Source organism: Cnephaeus nilssonii, assembly GCF_951640355.1.
Source record: "Cnephaeus nilssonii genome assembly, chromosome: 12".
In the NCBI taxonomy this organism is placed as follows: Eukaryota; Metazoa; Chordata; class Mammalia; order Chiroptera; family Vespertilionidae; genus Cnephaeus; species Cnephaeus nilssonii.
This window is the reverse complement of record NC_137083.1, coordinates 52,163,530-52,185,572: the sequence shown is the minus strand read 5'-3', so window position 1 is coordinate 52,185,572 and position 22,043 is coordinate 52,163,530. Positions and strand designations below refer to the sequence as shown.

General features: G+C 45.0%; 2 protein-coding genes across 10 annotated transcripts in view; one reads left to right on the top strand and one right to left on the bottom strand.

Annotated features, from left to right (window-relative positions):
• The window catches only part of AGK (acylglycerol kinase), a 72,416-nt gene extending 60,641 nt beyond the window's left edge, over nt 1-11,775 (top strand). For all 7 annotated transcript variants that reach the window (XM_079786544.1, XM_079786541.1, XM_079786540.1 and 4 more), the window contains 4 exons: nt 255-352; nt 8,662-8,732; nt 10,576-10,660; nt 11,629-11,775. In XM_079786544.1, the coding sequence (XP_079642670.1) occupies nt 255-352; nt 8,662-8,732; nt 10,576-10,660; nt 11,629-11,766 (392 nt within the window). In that variant the 3' untranslated portion in view covers nt 11,767-11,775. The remainder of the gene's footprint in view (nt 1-254; nt 353-8,661; nt 8,733-10,575; nt 10,661-11,628) is intronic.
• A 725-nt stretch (nt 11,776-12,500) lies between these two features.
• Nucleotides 12,501-22,043, bottom strand: part of DENND11 (DENN domain containing 11) — a 44,166-nt gene continuing 34,623 nt past the window's right edge. For 2 of the 3 annotated variants that reach the window (XM_079786537.1, XM_079786538.1), the window contains exon 9: nt 12,994-20,762. In XM_079786537.1, coding sequence (XP_079642663.1) covers nt 20,567-20,762 — 196 coding nt within the window. In that variant the 3' untranslated portion in view covers nt 12,994-20,566. Of the gene's footprint in view, nt 12,601-12,993; nt 20,763-22,043 lie in introns of those variants that run through there. The other variant, XR_013814319.1, reaches the window with a different exon arrangement.

The window sequence follows — 22,043 nt, the reverse complement described above, 5'->3', positions numbered from 1 at the left end:
CATTTGAGACAAATAGTGGCTCCCTCTTTCAGTCACTTACCTTTATGTATTTCTGGCTGTGTTGGTATGATGTTTCAGGCAGAGACTCCATTCTGAGCCTGGCTCTTTATCCCATGTGTAAGAAGTATGCAATGAAGAAAAAGGTGGAGTCAGCAGACCAGCGGAGGCCAGCTAGCAGCTGGCAGCTGGCCGTGGGTGGTGGAGGGTGAAATGTTAATGGGAGAAATTGACCTGTGTCTAATACATTAACACAGGCATTTCCAAGGAGGTAAACCCTGAAGTCTGGCGAGATGTGCAGCTGTCCACCATTGAACTGTCCATCACGACACGGAACGGCCAGCTTGACCTAACGGTAAGTGTGCTTTTTATTGGTATCTGGGAGAAGTGACAAAGGTGACATGCTCTTCCACCAATTCAGTATTTTTACTTTACCCTGTGGCGGTAGAGAGGAAGGAAAAATAGCAATGAGAAGAAACAGCTGAGCAAAGTAGTGGCTGAAAGCTTAAGGAGCTTGATCACATATTCTGGGCATTGCTTAGTAGAAAGACTGAGGGCTAAAGACCCTTAGAATGAAGAGTTAGCCTGCTCTCATTTGTCACAGGAATAAAAAGTCATGTAACTTTCACTTGAGTGACTATATTAAATATGTAGGTTTAGGTCCCCAGGAGAAAAAACTACACATACACACACACCCTATCTAATAAAAGAGTAATATGCAAATTAACCATCACTCTGCTATACCCACCAGCCACGCCCACAAGCCAATCAGGAGCAAATATGCAAATAAACCCAACCAAGATGGCTACAGCCACAGAGAGCAGGAGGGAGGCTTGGGTTTCCCCGGCAATGGAGGAAGCCAAGCTTTCCGCCTGCCTGCGCCGGCCTAGGCCTCCACTCAAGGCTACAAAGTTTCAATGATAGAAGATACATAAATCTAAACAGAAATGGCGGCAGCCACAGAGCTGGAAAGAGCAGGAGGCTAGGGTTGCCCCCAGCAATGGAGGAAGCCAAGCTTTCCGCACACCCTGGCCAGCCCAGGCCTCTGCTTAAGGCTACAAAGTTTCAGTTATAGAAGATACATAAGTCCCAACAGAAATGGCTGCCGCCACAGAGCAAACAGAAGGCTTGGCTCTGCTCCAGGCTACAAAGTTTCAATTGTAGAAGATAAATAAACCCCAGATACCAGGGCCTCCCCTTGGGTTGCCAGGGGGTGTGGCTGGCCTGCAAACCACCACAGGCCCCTTGCCCAGGCCGCCCCACACCCCAAGGGAAACCCCACCCTGATCCGGGACACCCTTCAGGGCAAACCAGCCAGCCCCCACCCATGCACCAGTCCTCTATCCTATCTAATAAAAGAGTAATATGCAGATTGACCATCACTCCAACACACAAGATGGCTGTTCCAATGTGGTCAAAAGATCCTGCCCCCATGTGGACACAAGATGGACGTCACAAGATGGCCAGCAGGGGAGGGCAGTTGGGAGGGACCAGGCCTGCAAGGGAGGGCAGTTGGGGGTGATCAAGCCTGCAGGGGAGGGCAGTTAGGGGTGACCAAGCTGGCAGAGGAAGGAAGTTGGGGGCGACCAGGCCTGCAGGGAAGGGCAGTTAGGGGCAAACAGGCTGGCAGGGAGCAGTTAAGCATCAATCAGGCTGGCAGGGGAGTAGTTAGGGGGTGATCAGGTTGGCAGGCAGAAGCGTTTAGGGGCAATCAGGAAGGCAGTCAGGCGAGCAGTTGGGAGCCAGCAGTCCTGGATTGTGAGAGGGATGTGGGATCGGGCCTAAACGGGCAGTCGGACATCCCTCGAGGGGTCCCAGATTAGAGAGGGTGCAGGCTGGGCTGAGGGACACCCCCCCCCCTCCGTGCACGAATTTCATGCACCAGGCCTCTAGTTTATGTATATGTATATATGTATACACAAACACCTATCTGTTTAAATATTATTTGAGTCCAATTATTGATATGCACTGTCCTATATGGTAGCCACTAGCATGTGGCAATTTAAACAAATTAATCCCAAGTAAATGAAATAGAAAACTCAATAGCCCTATGGGCTGGTAGCTACCATACCAGAAAGCAAGACCTAAACTGTTTCCATTACTGCAGAAGGTTCTACTGGATAATGCTGCTACCAACAATATACTAAAAAATTCTGAAATAAAGCGGAGGTTGGCAAACTGGTCTGCTACTGTTTTTGTATAGCCCACAAGCTAAGAATTAATTTTACATTTTTTACTTATTTATTTAAATATATTTTGATTTTTTACAGAGAGGAAGGGAGAAGGAGAGAGAGTTAGAAACATCAATCAGCTGCCTCCTGCACAGCCCCTACTGGGGACGTGCCCAAAACCAAGGTACATGCCCTTGACCAGAATCGAACCTGGGACCCTTCAATCTGCAGGCTGACGCTCTATGCACTGAGCCAAACTGGTTAGGGCTGATTTTACATTTTTAAATGATTGGAAGGAAATAAAAAGAATTAATAATTTGTGATACATGGAAAGTATATGAAATTTGAGTTCAGTGTCCATAAATAAAGTCTTATTGGAACACAGTCATATTCATCCACATACATGTTGTCTATGGCCAGTTTTGTGCTGAGTAGTTGTGACAAAGACTGTAACCCAAAAGCCTCCAACATTTGCTATCTGGCCATTCACAGAAGTTTACTGGCCCCCGATATAGAGAAAACCTTAGTAGTTTATATTAATGAGAATGCCAATAGAAACGTTATCCTGAACTCTAGACTAATATTATAACCAGGTTTTATGCAAATCAGAATAGTGTGCTTACAGTTAACCTGGTCAGTCGGGAAACGGGCACATGGAATTGAAGGCAGTGATGAATGTGTGAGTGGAGTGAGGAATACACTGAAAAAATTTTTTTAAAATATATTTTATTGATTTTTTACAGAGAGGAAGAGAGAGGGATAGAGAGTTAGAAACATCAATGAGAGAGAAACATCGATCAGCTGCCTCTTGCACACCCCCTACTGGGGATGTGCCCGCAACCAAGGTACATGCCCCTGACCGGAATCGAACCTGGGACCCTTGAGTCCGCAGGCCGACGCTCTATCCACTGAGCCAAACCGGTTTCGGCACACTGAAAATTTTTAATCCAATGTTAATATTCCAAGTATTGAGTTGTTTTCTAATTATAAAAGTAATGCATGCTTATTGTATAGCATAGCTCCCTTTACCTTCTAAATGAATTCCAGCTGGATTAAGAATCAAATGTAAAGAAATAGAACCATTAAAGCCCTAGAGCAAAATCTAAGTGATTATCAAGATAAACTTGGGGAGGACCAGGCCTTTCTGAGCATGGAACCCAAGGTAAAAACCATATTGATATATTTGTCATGTATCATTAAAAAGAAACAATAGACAACATGTTTAATGACAAATTGTGGGAAGTAATAGAATGTGATAGACCAGGAGTTAATAGCTTTCCTTTATAACAGACTCCTTAGGATAAATCAATAAGAAATGGGCAAAAGACTAAAATAGAGAATAGGCAAAGGGCAAGAATAGAAATTCACAAAAGAAATAAAGCTGAAAAAAAAAAGCTTATATTTACTGAATATATACTACACGCTATGCCCTGTCCTTAGAATTTTACATGTCAACCTTCATGTCTACATTAGTAGGTAGATATAACTTTTAGCTGTATTTCGTAAGTAAGGAAACAGAACAGGTGCTCAACATCCAAGAAATGCAAATTGAATAGTAACTACTGAACTGTCATAGATTAAAAACCATGCTAGTGTTCAGTGTTGGCGTGGGTAGGGAAATGGGCAATCTTGCATATTTCTGATGGGAATATAAATCAGAACACCCTTCCTCAATGGCATCTTGGCTGTATATATGAAGCATCTAAAATATAATCATACCCTACAGAAGTCATCAGACTAATACGTAATGTAGACAGCCCCTTATTTCTTACAGCATGGACTTCTGGAAACACTGGTGAACGTGAATGTATTATGGTTTTAAAAGATAGGTTCTGTTCTAGAGGGATTTAAAAAAGAAAGATAAGATTTCTAATTGTACATGTCCTTTTGTGCCCAATCTCTGATATGTATTTCCAGTATTTTGTTCATGTTCTTGAACACCATTCTTTTCTCTGATGATTGAATGCCAGTGAACTGATTGAGTTCAATGAGGGTGCGATTGTGGCTCAAGATTAGCCACATGCAGCAGGCTGAGTGCTTTTATCTCTGTGGCAATTATAAAAGTATATGATACTGTGCTTCTTATCACTAGTAGCAGCACATTCATTTTTTTTCATACCTCTTTATAAAAATAAAAGCAACTGCAATAAAATATTCAGAGACAATGAAGTTGCCAAGTCATAGCTCAAAATGTTCCTTTATCATTTAAAGATGTATATTCAGAGTCTCAAAGAAGCGTCAGGGGTGTGGAATGTGTGAAAATTAGGATCTCTTGTGCAACTATGCTCAATGTGTAACAGCAGAACATATGAAACAAGCTAATCAGGGGACTGATTCAATCCACTTATTTAAAAGGTTGTCTCTGTATTTACTGACATGGAACGATGATCATCATGTATTGTTAAATGAAAACCAGGTTAAATTGATTTGCACCAAATGATTCCATTTTTATTTTGAAAAGGAATACTTCCACCTATAAAGCAGTTTTGTGAATGGTAGAGGTAAGGCCCCAATTTTATATTCTTTCCATGTAGAAAGCTAGTGTTAACTACTTATTCAAATGTCTACCTCGCCTCACACACACACACAACACTGATTGCAAAACCTGTCAAACATTAAGTGTCTGTATACGTGGAAATGTCTGTAGTTTCTCTATTCAGTTGCTCTATTTTCCTATAGTTGCACTAGTTCTGAGCTTAATTAGTATTGTTTTACAGATCCATTTTTTCATTATTTTTAAAGTCTCCTAGCTATTCTGGACTCTTTTACCTCTATAAACCCCTTGGGATGTTTAGTTTATTAAGTTCCACATAAAAATCTGTTACACCTATCAGAATTACATTGAACCTGTATATCAATTTGAGATGAAATGACATTTCTACAATATTGACTCTCCTATTGACTGAATGGGGCATAGCTCTATATTTATTTAGATTTGTATTTTTTTATTGAATTTATTGGGATGACACAGGTTAACAATTATATAGGTTTCAGGTGTAAAATTCTATAATACATCATCTGTATACTGTACTGTGTGTTCCCCACCCCAAGTCAAGTCCCCTTCCATCATCGTCTTACTCCCTTTACCCTCTTCTACCCTCCCCCATCCTCTGCCCCTCTGGTAATCACCATACTATTGTCTGTCTCTGAGGGGGGTTTTTTTGTTGTTTTTTTTTGCTTAATCCTTCCACCTTTTCACCCAGTCCCAAAACCTCCCTGCCCTCCGACAGCTGTCGGTCTGTTCTCTGTGAGTCTGTTTCTATTTTGTTATTTTATTAGATTCCACATATGAGTGAAATCATATGGTACTTGTCTTTCTCTGCTTTCACTGCCTCATTTCACTTAGCATAATGCTCTCCAGGTCCATCTATGCTGTCACAAAGGGTAAGATTTCTTTCTTCTTAATGGCTGAGTAGTATTTCATTGTGTAGATTTTCAATGTCCTTCAATGAAGTATTATAGTTTTCTATAACATTTTTGTCTTTGCTCTCTCTGTGTGTGGGTGTGTGTGTGTGTATATATGGTAATCTTACTTTTTGATGTGACTGTAAACAGTATTGACTAAAGTTTCATTTTTTAACTATCTGATTTAGTAGAATATATAATTGATTTTTTTGTATCTATGTTAAATCAGCAGACTAAATTCTAGTTATATTAAGTTTATGGATTCCTTTGGATTTTATATTGATTTAATCACATCATCTGCAAATAGTGCAAATTTTGTTTTTTCCTTTCAAATACTTAGCCTTCTAATCTCATTTTACCTACCCCATTGGCTAGGACCTCAGCACAGTGCTGAATAGAAATAGTGATAGAAGCATTACTGCCTTATTCCTGCCATAGAGAGAAAGGTTTCATTGCTTTGTTCTTGAGTGTGATGTTTTTTTGTAGATGCCCTTTATAAGATTAAGGAAGTTCCTACTATCCTCATTTGCTAAGAGTTTTTTTTATCATGAGTGGATATTTAACTGTGTCAGGAACTTTTCCAGCATCTATTGAGATAAGGTTTTCTCATTTTATCTGTCAATGCAGAACAACACATTGATTTTTGTAATTGCACTATTTGCAAAAGACAAATCCTAGACTTGTATGTACAACTGTCTACGTAACCCGTCCTCTTAGATATTTAATACACATTTCAATCTCAGCATGTCCAGAACTGAGCACCTGATTCCTTCCCTGAAACCTGTCTTACCCACTCTTCCCCTGTTGTGGTTGACTGTAATTCCAGTCTTTCATTTGTTTGGGCTAGACATCTCGGAGTCACTCCTGGCTGCTCTTTCTCCGCACATCGATCTTTGAGGAAGTCCTGGTGGCTTCACCTTCTAAGTACTGCCAGCTCTTCACTGGATCTCCCCGCTACCTGATCCAAGCCATGCAGCAGGTTCCTGCGTGGTCTCCCACTTCTTTCTTCTCCCCCTTTATTCTAAACATGGGGTAGCCTGAGAGATCCTATTCAAATGAAGCCAGATCTTTCTCTGCTTAGAACCTTCCTGTGGCTCCCATTTCACTCTGCCTAACAGCCAATTCCGTGGAATGTCTACAAGGCCCTGTGCGCTATTCCAGTCTTCTCTGGCTTCACTTCACCCAGGTATCCCCTCACCTTCTCATCTGGCCATGCTGGCTCCTCGCTGTTCTTTCACCTTTGTGTGGATCACTCTCCCCTAGACCAGTGGTTCTCTAAGTGTGGGCCCAGATCAGCAACAGCAGCCTCACTTGGGAACTTTTGTTAGAAACAAAAATTCTTGGGCCTTGCCCAGATCTACTGAACCATCAACTATGAGCATGCGGTCAGAGCCTGGTTTTTAACAGGCCCTCCAAATGATGCTTGCTGAAGTTTGAGAACCCTGCCCTGGATATCCACACTAATTTTTTCACCTCCTTCAGGTGTCTGCTCAAAGGCTACCTTCTCAATGAGGCCCATGTGGACCCTCTTTGAAAGTATCAGTACTACACCAATGTCACTTGGTGTTCCTTCTTCTCTCATTTTTCTAATAGACTCTAACACACTGTGTTCTAATCTCTCTCTATAAAAGCCTAAACAGCTGTTCGACCGGTAGCTATGACACACACTGATCACCAGGGGGCAGACGTTCCAATGCACAGGCATGGAAACATGGAACAGACTGATGAATCTCAGAGGGAAGGGGGGAGGGTAGAAAGAGATTAACCAAAGATCTTATATGCATACTAGAGGCCCAGTGCATGAATTTGTGTACCTGAGGGGTCCCTCAGCCTGGCCTGTGGGGATCGATCGGGTCGAAACCAGCAGTCCGACATCCCCCGAGGGGTCCCAGATTGTGAGAGGGTGCAGGCCAGGCTGAGGGACCCCAGTGGTACATGAATCCATGCATGCACTAGGCCTCTAGTGTGCTTTATAATTTATCATTTATGCCATACATATTCATTCCACAATTTACTATTTTTATACTGGTATACTCTAACATACTTCTAATATGCTCTAGCATTTGTATTTTTAAGTTATGGTTGCTTTTTTGTTTTGTTTTTGTTTATCCTCTCCCGTCTCTCTGGTAGAATGTAAGTACTTCATAGGCAGAAATTGTTGGGGTTTTTTTAGCACCTAGAGGAATTCACTCAGTAAGTCGGTTGATATTAAATAAAAGATGAATTTAGAGCAAAGTCATCTCTATGTTTTGTAATTCCCAGTTGAGAGATAAAGTTGTGCTCTGGTCTGGCCTTTAATCTTTGGCAAAAGCTGTCAGAGGCCTGCGGGTTATCCTGGGGCTACAGATTTTGAACCTGTCCACAAAGAAACAAGCCTCTATTTGAAGCAGACAAGGAAGGAGTGACGGGACTGAATTTCAGAGGGCCAGGTGTGTACTGCTAGCCACTGACTGCTAGTAAATTGGGGGAGTGATATTAGAACTAAGATTAGAACTAAGTCTATTTTTATAGCCACTTCCTTGTAGCTCAGCTCTCCCAGAACTTTCTATGGTTAGAATGGAAAGTTCTTAAAGCATTACCATGTCATAAGTGGATTGCTTCTCCTAAGCTCTCGCTTCACACCAAATCTGTGTGTACAGCATTTAAAGAGAGACACTGGGCCCTACCCAGCATGCTGCTGTAGCAGGTGTGGTGTGATGCTGACGTAGAGTAAGACTTCCGGGGAAGGTGGGCTGATAGCTTGACCTGCAGGGAGTGAATCCTAGGGACTCTAACAGCTTTGATTATTTGTGACAGAACTTCACAAACCTCCCACTCTTAGTTTTAACAAACCTCCAAATCTGAGTTTTTATTTATCTTGTATATGTTGCAAAAAACAAACAGTAGAGATGAATTTTATGGTATGTAAATTATATCGCAATGAAGGTCTTAATGTAAAAAGAAAAAAAGGAACCAAAAATATATTCAGGATTAAGTCCCCCTCCCACTCCCCTTCTTACACAGCTTCAAAATATGAGCCTGCAGGGCTTAAGGATGGCAGCAGGCAGCATCAGCAAGAATTCAGAATATTAATGTCTTAATCTTTCAGAGCACAGAAGACTTTATGAACATCTGCATTGAACCCGACAGTGTCAGCAAAGGAGACTTCATCACTATAGGGTAAGTAGATTGCGATTTCATAACTGGAGGTAGGTGGACTGGTTTGGAGGCAATGAGGCTGAAGTCGTTTGTCTTGTATCGTGTTCAGAGTACCCATGAAGTCTACGATAGAGACCCAGCGCGGGATTTGTTTGGGAGTCACAGCATTCTTTGTTTCACTGGGTGGACATGTCTAGCGCTCTTTTCTCTCTGGCCTTCCCTGTTCATTTTGGAAAGATCCGAGGATGGGAACAGTCTTGGCCTTTCAGTTGAAATGAAAGAACTCAGTGTAGCATGGCACAGTGTCTGGAATTTCAGCTTCTGGGTTGGAACTGCTGGTTTCGGCCACTTTCTGGCCTCATGTTTTGGACAAATCCTTACTTCTCTGAATCCTTTTCCCTGTGTGTGGAATGGAGTGATGGAATCACCTCTAACCTATCTCAAGAGTGTTTCTGAGTCTCAGATGAATGTGGGCAAGCCTTTTTCATTGTGACAGACTTACAGTATCACTGCAGTTTGCCAGTCCACTTGTCCTATTCTCGGGGTGCTAATGAAAAACCTGAAAAGGTATTGAGAACTTTGGACATGTTCCAGGTTTCCCCTTTTCCACCAGAAAATACCCTTCCAAGTCCTGTCTGATTTGTTAAGCCCTAATGTTGCCCGGGTTTCATTAAGAATGCTCTAGGCCCTCCCCCATCTTCACAGCCTCTGTGCCGCGCCTGTTACCATGCCCACTGGTAATCTGCTCAGCGGTGTTTTCTGTGCTTTGGCTCAGAGCTCCCTCTCGTGCCCATTGAAGGGTTAGGCATTTCCGCTGCAGCGGCTGGGTTTCCATGGCTATCTCATTATCTGCACCGGTAGTGGCAGCACAGTGTCTTTCATTTGTGGTGGTTTTGCCTTTGCTACAAATTCTTCAGATGCTGAACAGCTGCTTCTGCAGCCTTGGTTTACTTGCTGTATCTGTAGTAAAAGGAAGGAGGAAAACCATATCCTTCCTCTATAGAGTGTGCAGAAGCCATATAGTGACTTAAGAGTCTGACCAGTGGGGCAAATTATATTCAAATCTCGTTTAGTACTGACCTCCAAAAGTAGAAAGAAAAACTGATCATTTTGCTTAAGTGAAGTCATTATGTTCCTCATTACTACTAGCATCAGCAGCAATAGCACGGTCTCCTTTTGGTCTCTACAGGAAGTGAAATCGGGTAATGTCTGTTTCCTCTAGGTATCTGAATAGGACATTGTGGAGTTGCTCTAGCAAACTGATTACTGTTGTCAGTTAATGAAAAAGAATGGACTAATTTGCTTGGATCAGATTTTGTTCTTTTTCTACTTCCCATGACTAGCTGTGAAGCGGGGACTGCGTGTGGATAGTTATTTGGATAGTTGACTCTAACGCCATTTAGTGAAGGTAAAGATGTATCATGCTAAGTAGGCAGTTCATACGGAGACTCAGCAGACAGCTTAGTGTAAAATGGGTGGTTTATATATGGTATATATTATATAAGAAACATCTATCTTAAATTAAGTTTCTACTTTAAGAGTTGACTCACAAGAAGTACCAAATAACAGAAGTTTAGTATTTTTCCTAAGTAATTTAATTTCATTCTAATTTTTGAATTTGGGGTTTTTAATAGCCCAAGAATTGGGTACATTTAGGACTAACAACATGCACAGCTCTCCACAGCAAGTAGACCTTCTCAACCCAGAAGGCTGAGCAAGAGTTCTCATGGGAAAAATTACAGAACCCCACGGTGTTCAATGGATGAGTCCTTAATCTCATCAAAAATGGAAGAAACTTGCTACGTTCCTGCAGTCTACTGCAGTCACCAATACTAGTTTCCAAGCTTGCTTTTTCCCCTAACAGAAGTAAAAAGGTACGAGATCCCAAGCTGTGTGCTGAGGGCACCGAGTGTCTCCAAGCCAGCCAGTGCACCCTGGTCCTGCCCGAGGTAAGCGGCTTGGCTGGCCCACAGCTCTCTCTTCCTTTGGGCTTTCCCTCTCCTTTACCTCTATTAACAGACTCTCGTTTAGGGACCTAGGATGTGCTGAGCACTTTGCCAGGCTGTGGGTCATATAAAGGAGACCTGGAAGATGACAGAATCTAATGTTTTTAAGCCAAGGTTCTCTAAAGTGATCTCTAGGTCTCCTGAACTTCCCCCCATATGTAAATTATGCAGAGTGTTACTGTATTATCACACACAGAACATTCTCAAATGTTAACAGTGGATTCTACCTTCACACTTGTCATGAAGGATCTGGAAGCAGTTTTCGGAATGGCACTAAGTTTTTCTGTGAAATGCCAAGCCTAGAAGAATAATCTATGTAAGTGGGAAAAAGTGGGAAATTCCATCTCAGTTGTAAGGTTATTCTATTAGTGACGCCACAGGAGACAAGCTGCTGCAGACTGTCCTGCTTTACCCAGGAAGCACTGCAGTGCCCCACAGTTTCATCAGAGAAACGTCGAGTTAAATGCATCGACAGGGAAAAGCAGGTAGACTCTGCAGTGGTGCTTGCTACACCTTAAGTACAGAGCTAAGCAAGTCCTAAAGGGAACCTTGAACAGTCAGGTGGACATAATGGCTCTCCGAGGAGAATGTGCTGTCTTGCTCACTTCTCAGAGGAGGACCTGCAACGTGAATATATTTATGAATTCCTTCCTCCAAGATGTGGCAGGACCCCTGTCTTTTAATATATATTTGAAGATTGTAACCTTGCTTCTCAAATCCCAAAATACTCTGGTAGGAGATAGAGATAAAAAAAAATAATAACCTTTTTCATGGATGGCGGAATTGGGATATTTCCAGAACCAGCATGATGCCCATAATAGACACGGAAATATTTTCCTAAAAGAACATTAGACTAAATCCTGAGGATGAATGACTTGCTCTGGTGCTGCTGAACACTCTCTTCCTCGCAGGGCACAGGGGGCTCCTTCAGCATCGACAGTGAGGAGTACGAGGCGATGCCTGTGGAGGTGAAGCTGCTGCCCCGGAAACTGCAGTTCTTCTGTGACCCGAGGAAGAGAGAGCAGCTGCTGCCGAGCTCAGCCCCGTGAGCAGCCAGGAGACGGGGCCCCCAGGACTGCACTGAGGCCACCAGTGGGACCAAAAGGGAACAAATGCCTCAGCTGTCCCCACAGTGTTGTCAGAGGATCCCCAGGGCATTTCCATGGCAAGTACCTCTGCCCTTCTCTCATTGCCTCCCAACGTCTGCTCTGTGCACCTGCTTTCCATTAGCGCATGCTTTCGACTCTGTGAGACAGTCCTTCCCCCAGCTAAGCTCAAGGACACTCACCCTCAGCGGCTGAAGGAGGACTAGGGTACACTTTGTCATCTTTCCAAGTACAACTGCAGTGGCAAACAGGCTCCCAGACTCCCTCCGTCTGTCCTTTGGCTACCCTAGGACCTCTGCTCCCGAGTCCTGACTGCAGGCCTCCCCTGGGCGCTGCTTGGTGAGCTCTGACTTGGCTTGTTTCAGGTCGATTCTCAACCCTAAACTGTAGGTGAGGTGTTTCCCTCTTCAGCCTGGGCTGAAATACTGTAAAATACTCCTTTTTGGTTTTTTTTTAAGTAATGTTTCTTAAATGTTTTCAATGTTAGTTTGCATGACAACCAGCTGGGGTGCATGTTGAAAATTGACTTACTTGGGGTCCAACCCAAACCTACATAACTCAATCTGGATGGAGCCCAGGAATCTGCATTTTCCTAACAAGCAGCCTCCCTCCCTCCCCAGATAATTGTATTCCAGGCCACCCCCAGCCTCACCTGGACAGTGTTGTAAAGCCGTGTACTTCCTAGAAGTTTTTCCAAAACCAGGTGTCCCGTCCCACTTTAAGTTGACATCTAAAATTTTTCATGGGAAGTTGCCAAAGCATGTACTTTCTGCTGTCCTGTAAATATTGATATTTTGAAATAAAATCCGTTACTTCACTCTTTTAAACATATCCATTTACAAAAAAAAATAAATAAGTTCTTTATTAGTTGAAAATTTTAAATTTTTTCTCCTTGTATGTATATTTCCATACTACTTTCAGCAAAGAATGCTATCATAATGCAATCTATTTTTATGCTTGAATTTTTTTAGTTAAGTGTTAACTCAGTACAGAGTAAATGTTATATTTATAAAATTGATAAAAAGAATTTGATAATTAAAAATTAACTAATTTTAAGATTTAACTAATTTTATTAGAATGTTCTTTATCCTAATTATTTCATTTATCCAAAACACATTATTTGTAGCTAAAATGGGATAGGAATGAACACTATATTCTTTGTTCCGTTTTTTATAGATTTAAGCACATCAAAGGAATTTGAAGAGCTGCACAACACTGTTCTATGTCAAAAATCAGGGATCTGTTAGCAGCTTGCCGACATCTCCCTTTAGTTGGCTGAAAGCAGAGAACTAGAAACTCCCTGGTCTGCTAAGGATTTGTTAGCCAGTCATCTTCCTTTACTTTTAATCTCACCATCACCCTTGTTCAGTGCCCCTGAGTTCTGTATTCTAGAGGGCAAAGCACCTCAGTGAGGTGGATGAGAAGCACGCCTTCTTTTGTCAAGTGGGAGGGGGCCTGGCAGGCCTTCACCACGGGCGGACCAGCCTCAGGGCAGCACGTATGCTTGTGAGCCCCTTGCTGTCTGATGCTTTAAAGCGGGGCTGGGGACCTTTTTTCTGCCAAGGCCATTTGGATATTTATAACATCATTCAGGGCCATACACAATTATCAACTTAAAAAGTATGTTGCTTTGAAAAAAAGCTCCTAGATTTACTGAATTTCGAGTCCCGCCTACAATTACCTTGGCAGGGCTGGACGTCCCTCACCCCTGCTTTATAAAGCAGCTACAGAACGCCGATGTGTGAAGAGCACAGAAAACAAGGCTTACCTATGCCTTCTTCAGAGAGGTGTTGAAAGCTGTGCTTCTGCAAAATAAATAACAGGTGGGTCTGAACAAGCAGAGTAAGGATCATCTACTCACACTGCCCATGGAGGGGAGGAGATGCTGTGGTAGAAGGAAAAAGTTTCCACATGAGCCAGAGAATTGAGCACATCCTGATTCTAGAATACAGTATAAAGGATCAGCCAGAATCTGGTAGGCAACCAGCATGTGTGTGTGTCGGTGCTTCTGTTCCTTCCATCGAAATAATGGAACTTAGCATTGGGGAGGATATTTAATCCAGATTCCTATTTTTAGTCACTTTAAATATAAATATAAATATGCCCCCATTTAAACTATATCCGTGAGACTATGGTTTCCTTATCTACTGCCTTGTCCTTCCATATAATGTCCATGCAAAGGCCATTTCGCAGTGCAGCCAGGAGAGGGTCATCCTTGTCCGCCACACCTGGGATGCTGAGGCATCCAGAGAACCGGAGCCCCTCGCCTCCTGTTTAGTACAAACCTTCTGTCAGACCAGCTTCACTCACAAGCTAAGGATATTTCTATTAAATAATTTAACGTAAAGCCTTTTGCATGCACGGTTATCATTACTACGTGTCTGGTGCTTTACACAAGCAACTGATTCATTCAGTTCTCATAGCAGCCCTAGGAAGTAGGTAATATCATGGTCATGTAGCTTGGAAAATAGGAACCTGGCTTAAAAACACATCAACAATGTTAGCAATTTACTGCCTTATGTTTAAAAATCAAATAAAACTAAAACTTTCGTGTCCACATACACACACATATGATAGATATATATATAATATAGTAGAACATCTTAAAGTAACCTTTGGTCTCTGTGGGGTCCTCCTCTAGAAGTTGTCTGATGGGTTCGAGGTCCTGGCTCCTCCGGATTGCAGTTATTCCGGCTTTGGTTCCCATTACCTGGAGAATGTCTGTCCTTGGACTCCAGGAAGACAGGCCCCAGCTCTCGTGTTTCCCACACTGCTGTGGGAAGTGAGGTCAGCCGTGGGTTCTGCTCTTGCATTGGGCCGTCACTCCCTACTACAGACACATTTCTGGCACTAGGTGAAGGACTGCACACACGTGTTCATGTTAAAATGTTAATTTTAATTGTAAAAATTATTTTCTGTAAATATAGTTATATCAACCTCTCTACACACAACTTGGTTCAGATATATACAGATATGATATACACAGATGTTATTTGTACCACAGAACAAAATCAATTCAAGAAACACTTTGAAATTCAGGATAATCCCAACTTTCTCTGGGCCTTTAAAATTATCATCATTGAAAACAGAGCAAGAATAACATACCTATAAGCAGTGGTACTCAGGGTAAAATTTATCAACTGACTTAGATATCATAAGATGAGGTAAAGACTTGAAACAAAAGTAGACTCAGTTTCTCTTATTGCTATAACTCTTATACTGGGGTGTTAATCAAAATAAGGGCTGGACATTTAAGGTGACAAGGGACACTATGCTTTTCCTAACTTGGGAAAAATAGGAAAATCTTTTCTTCCAAAGCTACAACTTTTTCAGAAAAGGTTTATTTCTCAGACCCACAAAAAGTTTAGCCCACAAGCTGGGGGTAAATAAAGGATGTTACTTTTGTTTTCTACTCTGTACCCCTAATGGCCCCTCCCACCCTGTCTGACAAACACCCAGAATCTACACCTCCCCTCACCGTGGTCTTCCTGGGCACGCTAGACTGAAACTCTCTTCCTGAAAAAATTTGTTTATACTTTTATCTTTGCTTAATTCTCCCAGAGGAAGTTTTCACTCGAATGTCAAATTAGCAATCAACTAACTCAGTGACCTCTGTGTAGATTTGTCCTTTTTTGGATCATCTCTGGCCAATCTGTAATCCCCTGCCCCCCGCCTTCCCAGCTATCCTTAGAAAGCAAAGCAAACTGATCTTCAGTCTAGCTGGGCTTTCCACAGCAAACAGGTGATTCCCACTGACCTCCCAGTAAGTAATTAAATCAAGTTTCTGAACTTAGGTCCTACTGTCTCTGAAAGCCCACGCTACGCTGAGCTTCTATAATAAACGGAAGAAATGAAAGCAGAGATTTACTTCCCCATCGTCACCTATATGGCATAAGAAAATGCTGATTTCCTTGCTTAATGTGCAGCTTCATCTAGCTGCCCCTGTTCTCCAGCTCCAAACGTGAGTTAAAGTGCCAGTTATACTAGTAAAACTGCCTCCCACAGTCAGGAAGCCTAGTCAGCATTATTACAGTTGCCCCCTTTGTACAGGCGTTTTACTTAAGGTTGGGGACTATATGTCATCCTCCCTAGGACTGTCAGGTCTATCTCCTATAGAGCTCTTAAGATTTCACAGTGCTGCCCAGCCAGGGTGGCCCAGTGGTTGGGCATCGATCCATGAACCAAGAGGTCACAGGTTCAATTCCTGGTCAGGGCACATGTCCAGTAGGGGTCACACAAGGAGGCAGGTCAATGTGTCTCTCTCTATTCCTCTCCCTTCTCTCTCTAAAATGAATAAAAACACATGTGTAAGAAAAAGATTTCACAGTCCTTGTTCACTCTCCAAAACATCTAAGTCATAAAACTTTTATGGGGTCTCAGTTGCTTCCAAATTCCCAAACTGCCCATTTCTTCTAGGATTACAGTTTGGAAAGTTCCTTCCATTCTAACATCTGCATACTCATTTCATCACACAGTAATATTGATATAAAAATAAACTTCAATTTCTTATAAGAAAAACATTAACTAAATTCACAGCCTTTCCCCATAATACTCAGTACTCCACTGGCTCCTGGGAACAGAGGTATATTAGTAACACAATTGAATATTAAAAATCTACAACTTGGGAGTAAAAGGAGCTCTTAACTCCTTCTCTTCCGTGACCTGAATCAGAAAACAGTTTTCCTGAAATGCGGGGGGCGGGGCCTGCGGATATAAGCATCTGGGTCTGCAGGATCCTCACTGGCTGCAGGACACTAGGTAGAGTTGAGCAGGGCTGGGGAAAGCCCGGGACTGGACTTTTCTTGGATCCTCCGCCCACTAGCAAGGAACCTAACGGAGATAAAGCTGTGCATGCGTGTTGGTCCCCAGATTAACTACCTTGCTGTTTTCTGTCATCACACTAAGGCAAGTTCACTGCCCATCAGAACACTGTCTTATGATTTCCTCCCCTCCTGTACCTCTGCAAGAATGAGCTGCTCTGGGCCTGGAGAAAGCATCTTAGTCCATTCACTGGGCCTTGTAGTTTCATAAAAAAACACACTAGAAAAACAAAACGGTCCCTGAGGTCCTGGCCTCTTCCTGAAGGGTTCCTATACCACCATTAAAAGGTTAATTTGTTACTACCCTTTACAAAAGTTTCCCTAAAGGCCTCAGTTTAAAGGTGAATAATCTCTTTTTATTGTGCCTGAAGGGCTCTCAGTGTATGAAGACAAATAGCTGGCTTCTCCTCCTCGCCACCAGCAGGAGAAACAGTGATTCAGCTGTGATTTAATTGAGCTTTGTCTTTATCCTCTAGCTAAAATATCACAGGTCGTTACACTGATAAATGAATCTTCACACACCATATTTAGAATTACCCTGTGCTACACTTAAACTCCCCATCGCGACTTTCACGTGGAACCAAACAAGGTCAAGTTATAGATGCAAATTCCTATGCTAACTTATTTCCACCAATACATCGATGAATTCGGCTTCCCTGCCCCAGCCAAATGCAAGAAGAGGTGTCGCATGCATGACGGATATGGGAGGCATGTCTCCTAACTCAGGGCAGTCACAATTTACTGAGGCCCAGGGCCCCACCTGGGACTCCTGCGTTGGAATACATCTCAATCAGCCTGGGCAGGACGTCATGCTCCACGAAAGCCAAAACAAAATTCTCAACAAACCACATGGCCCGGACTTTTTAATTAGGAGGAGATATGCCCGACCATTTCTGACTCCTTCCACAGAGAGTCCTGACTAGAGGATAACTGGTCGCTGAATACTGCCAAGCCTGCAAACTTGAAAAACCCCACTTTAACAGCAGTAAAGCCCACGCCTGGATTTAGGCCTCACCAGGATTCTCGCGACCTGGGATTTCTTCTAACGCGATCTCAGGATGTCAGCGCAGCCCAGGAGTCTCAGGTCAGCAGTTGGTTCACGGCTCCCAGCACGACACAAGCTCAGGCTGAAAGATGCCCAGGGGACCGGACAGCTGGGGCAGGAGGGCTTGCTCCAGCAACGGCCCTCAGTCAAGGCGCCACACCCCAGGTTAGGTTTCCAGCAGGTTCCAGAAGGTCAGTGGTCACGATAGGCATCCCTGCGGGCCCTCCCTCCCCCGAGCTTACAGACTGAGAAGGCAGGACCTCGAAGGATGCTCACCAACATCTTCCAAACTATAGCGATGGTTTCTCAGTATTTCAACAGTGACACTTAAAACCAAACCCAGGTGGCTTCCGGCTTCTGCTGCCGCCACCCAAGGATTCCTGCCTCAGACCTCACACACTCATTCCCCCTCTAGGAAACAGGCGGCGAATGAGGCTGGGCTCGGCTGCCCACCCGAGACTGGGGAGGAGACAGGAGGATGGCAGTCAAGTACAAGCTTTCAAAGGGGAATCTCCATATCTCAATCCAAGCAAGAAATGCTTGGGAGATGACAAACTGTGACAAAGGTGATACAGAGCCAGTGTACACGCTGGTCAGCCAAGCAGAGGTGGCACCACACCGACTTCCTGGCCCCATGAGGAAGCTGCAGGGCAGGGAAGGAAGGCAGGGAGGGGACAGACAGGTTCTGCTTTGGGGGTCAGCTGGGCCCAGGTTCCCCATGCTTTAAGACATGGCACAGCCTCGTGGATATGTTCCCCACTGGGGCACCCAGACCCCAGCCCTCTGCATGGCATGAGGGTGGACGTACAGACATGCCAGACAGATGGCTGCCCACAACAGTGGAGTTGAGCGAAGCCCAGAGCCCCTGACCCCCATTCAAAGGGGACTCCAGGAGCCTCGTTTTCACCCCACCACCTGTACCTCAGCACTTCCGAGCTCCGAGTTACAAGACCACAGACACAAGTGTTCGCATGCACACAGACTGGAGCCAAAGTGCTGAAAAGCCTTCTTCCAACACACTCCCCAGTTCCACAGACACAGTGTCTGCCCGTGTCAGTTCCACGGAAACAGTGTCTGCCTGTGTCCTCCATGGGAACCTGCCCTGCCCTTCCACCCCACCCCTGCTCCGACCCCTCCCCCAGCTTTGCACCCCTGAACCTTTCGCACACCACCGACAGTAACCAGGACTCGCCCGGTGAGGCCGCCCCCGGGTGAGAGGGTGCTCCTCTAGGAAAACGGCAGGGCAGCTTCCGCCTGCACACAGATGTTTTCTTCTATGAACACACGTACGATTGACATGACTGCAGAGAGAGAAATGTACTGCACAGTCTACATTTCAATGCCCACACTTATTTACATATTTACAGAAAAGGCACTGCCTTGATGGCTCGGTGCCTGTCGGCGGTCCCAGGTGTGCATTTCTGTAGCCTTGAATTCCTTCGTAAGGAGCCGCAGTGAAAACATTGAGCTCAGTCATGCGACTCATCCACTGGAGGGTTTTTTCTCTCTGCTGTGTGCATTAGCCTGGCTGCAGCCTGGCCACAGACACGATACACTGACGGCTATTCCAGTAACAGCTGAGCAGGAAGGGGGCAGGGGAAGGAATTATTTCCTTAAGTCAAAATCCTAAATTACTGCCCTAAGACTACTCACAGGAGCCGGCTTCCTAGGTCACCAAAGCTGACATCCATCGAACGCCCAGCCAAAGCAAACAGGCAGGGACCGACGGGAGCTGTCTGGACTGAAACCTCTGAGAGGAAAGCAGAAACTCACCTGATACTTGGGTTCCCGACTGCTCTCCCGGGAAAGGCACTGTCATATTTGCTAACAACCTGATAGGTCCCTGTCCCCAGTTACTTAGCTCAAGGAACGTCCTCTCTGCAGGAGGAGCTCTGCGGACTCCATGCTCGCCCACAGTCTCGCTAACGCGCTCTCAGCTCGGTGTTAACCAGCTCAGATCCCGGCTGGATCACAGAATCCAGGGAGGCTCTGCTTTGATGCGAGGCTCTACTGGTCACGCCTCTGGAGGACTCACCCGGATGAAGGCACATCTTCTATCCTGCATCTCAATTCCTCCATCTTTGGGCAACAAATGCTAGTCTTTAAAAATACCCAAATTATTCTAAGAGGATGGGTAGCCCTTAAAGGAGACTGAATTGGAAAATGGATTTGCCAACCCATCCCGAGAGGGGGATTCTGAGGAAGAGGAATACTACACTGAGTGGCCGCCAAGAACTGGGAGGAGTCTCGGCTGACTAACAAGGAGCCTCTCCGGTCGCCCTGTCCCAGAAGCTCGTACTTGGGGTCAGAAACATCCTTCTGTCCCACTCAGATCTCTCCTCACAGGAAGACACAGATTTGTCTTAATAAACAGGAAAATCATTCTGACCCCCAGACTGGACTCTCAGAACTGATGACCTTGAAAGGTCACCTGGTCTAGCTTCCGCCACGGGACACCCACCACCACACTTAGGGAAGACGTGGTCTCATCCTTGAATCCATCGCGGGCCACAGGCCACAGAGAGTTTCCGGAACAGTCCACCTGTGTCTCCAGAGATCAGCCCACTCCTAGCGACACTTGGCCTTTGCCGCATCTCAGGGCATTCAACAAGGAGGTGAGAGAGTCAACGCCGATGAGAACACCCGACACCAAAGCAGGCAGCAACTCTGGGAGAAGGTGGCAGACTGCGGCGGCCTACCGAAGCGGCACACAAAGCCGCGGCAGTCTCATCTCACCTCTCCGGGGCAAGGGAAGAACGCAATGGCAAAAATTACATCGGCTGGAAAGTATAAACAATATCCCTTTGTGTCCACTTAATAAAAAGTGAGCCCTGGGGGGCCGGGCGGAGTCCCCCGCAGCAGCTCACCGGCTCCCCTCCTATGGGCAGCAGGGGTTGTCGATGACCAGCATGACGTCGATGCCGTAGGCCTCCAGCAGGTCCATGAGGAAGCTGCGGTCGCCCTGGGGGTCCAGGCCCATGCCCCGGGCATGCTCGGCTGTCAGAGTTTTGTCTTGACTGGCGGACACCTCCAGCAGCGTCTGGAATATCCGGTTGTTTTGCTCGAGGAAAAACCTGCATTCCCGGGACAAGATACAGAAGAGGGAGGGCAGAAAAGACAAGAAGCTCACCAGGGAGTCCACGCCTGGGGAACCAGGCCATACTGTCTTGTTGAATATACCTTCCAATGGTTTAAAAAATCAGAAATCTCTTTTTTAAAAAAAACAGGACCAAAGTTAAACGGAAGGGATATTCAAGTAAAACTAAGATTGGCAAAGAAAACACTGGCATTAATCCCGGTATGATTAGGGGAATCTCTGAGCAAGCGATGGCCTGCTGAGAGGGGACCAGAAGGTTAAACATGGCCTGTGGGGGGGAGCCCTGTGCTGTGTTCCTCTCTCTGTTTAGTCACAGGGGAGTTAAGACAACAACTGGGGCTCCAGTTCTGAGGTCAGGACTTTCAGAGAGAAACAAATGCACCTGCTGAGCCTGGGCTGGGTAACAGCGGCGGCAGGAGGCTCTGAAACAACTGACGCCTGGGCCTCTGCAGGCCACGCTGGCCGACCCGGATGCCCACGTTAAAGGTGCAGCTCTGAGGGGCTGGGGCGGGCATGGGGCGCTCTGAAACCAGCAAGGCTGCGGGTGACAGGTGAGGGAGACACAGAGCCAAGCTGCGGGAACCAGCACTGCCACAGCTGACCATCATCCTTGGTGTTTGTTTCCCTTTGATTACTTTTTAAAAATTATGCACAGAGCATGCTCTCATGTCACTGATTTGTAGAACCACACGAATATATGAACCGTGTCCAGAGAAGGCATTTGGTGTCTAGACTGCTCGGCTGTGTCCCACAGCGCTCTCGGGCTCTGCAACGGCGCCTCATGCCCAAGGACGCTGTGGACGCCCAGGAACTCCAGGTGCCTGGAGCTGACATCCATCGAACGCCCAGCCAAAGGAGACCATTCCCAGGTGCTCTGACACCTCAACAGCTTGTAAGTGGGCGCTAGAAGGTACACTTTCTCAGGATCACAGTCCTGCACGTTGTTGAAATGTCAATATTACATTTTCAACACCAAAGCCAGAGAGGGTTCTCGCTGCAAGCTGTTCCCCATCCGACCCAGGACGGGGTGCAGGGAGACCACACCCCACCCAGGACGGGGCAAAGGAAGCGACTGCACCTCTGTTCTCCTCACTGAGCACTAGTTCAAAGCTGCTCAGGAATGAAATGGATACTCTGAGGGATACAGGCTGGGGCTCCCACCCTGACCACCAACAGATCTGGGAGTGGATGATTTCATTAGGTTCCAGGGTTAAATTTTCAGATTATCCCATAAGATTCAGTGCAAAGACTGCTCTAT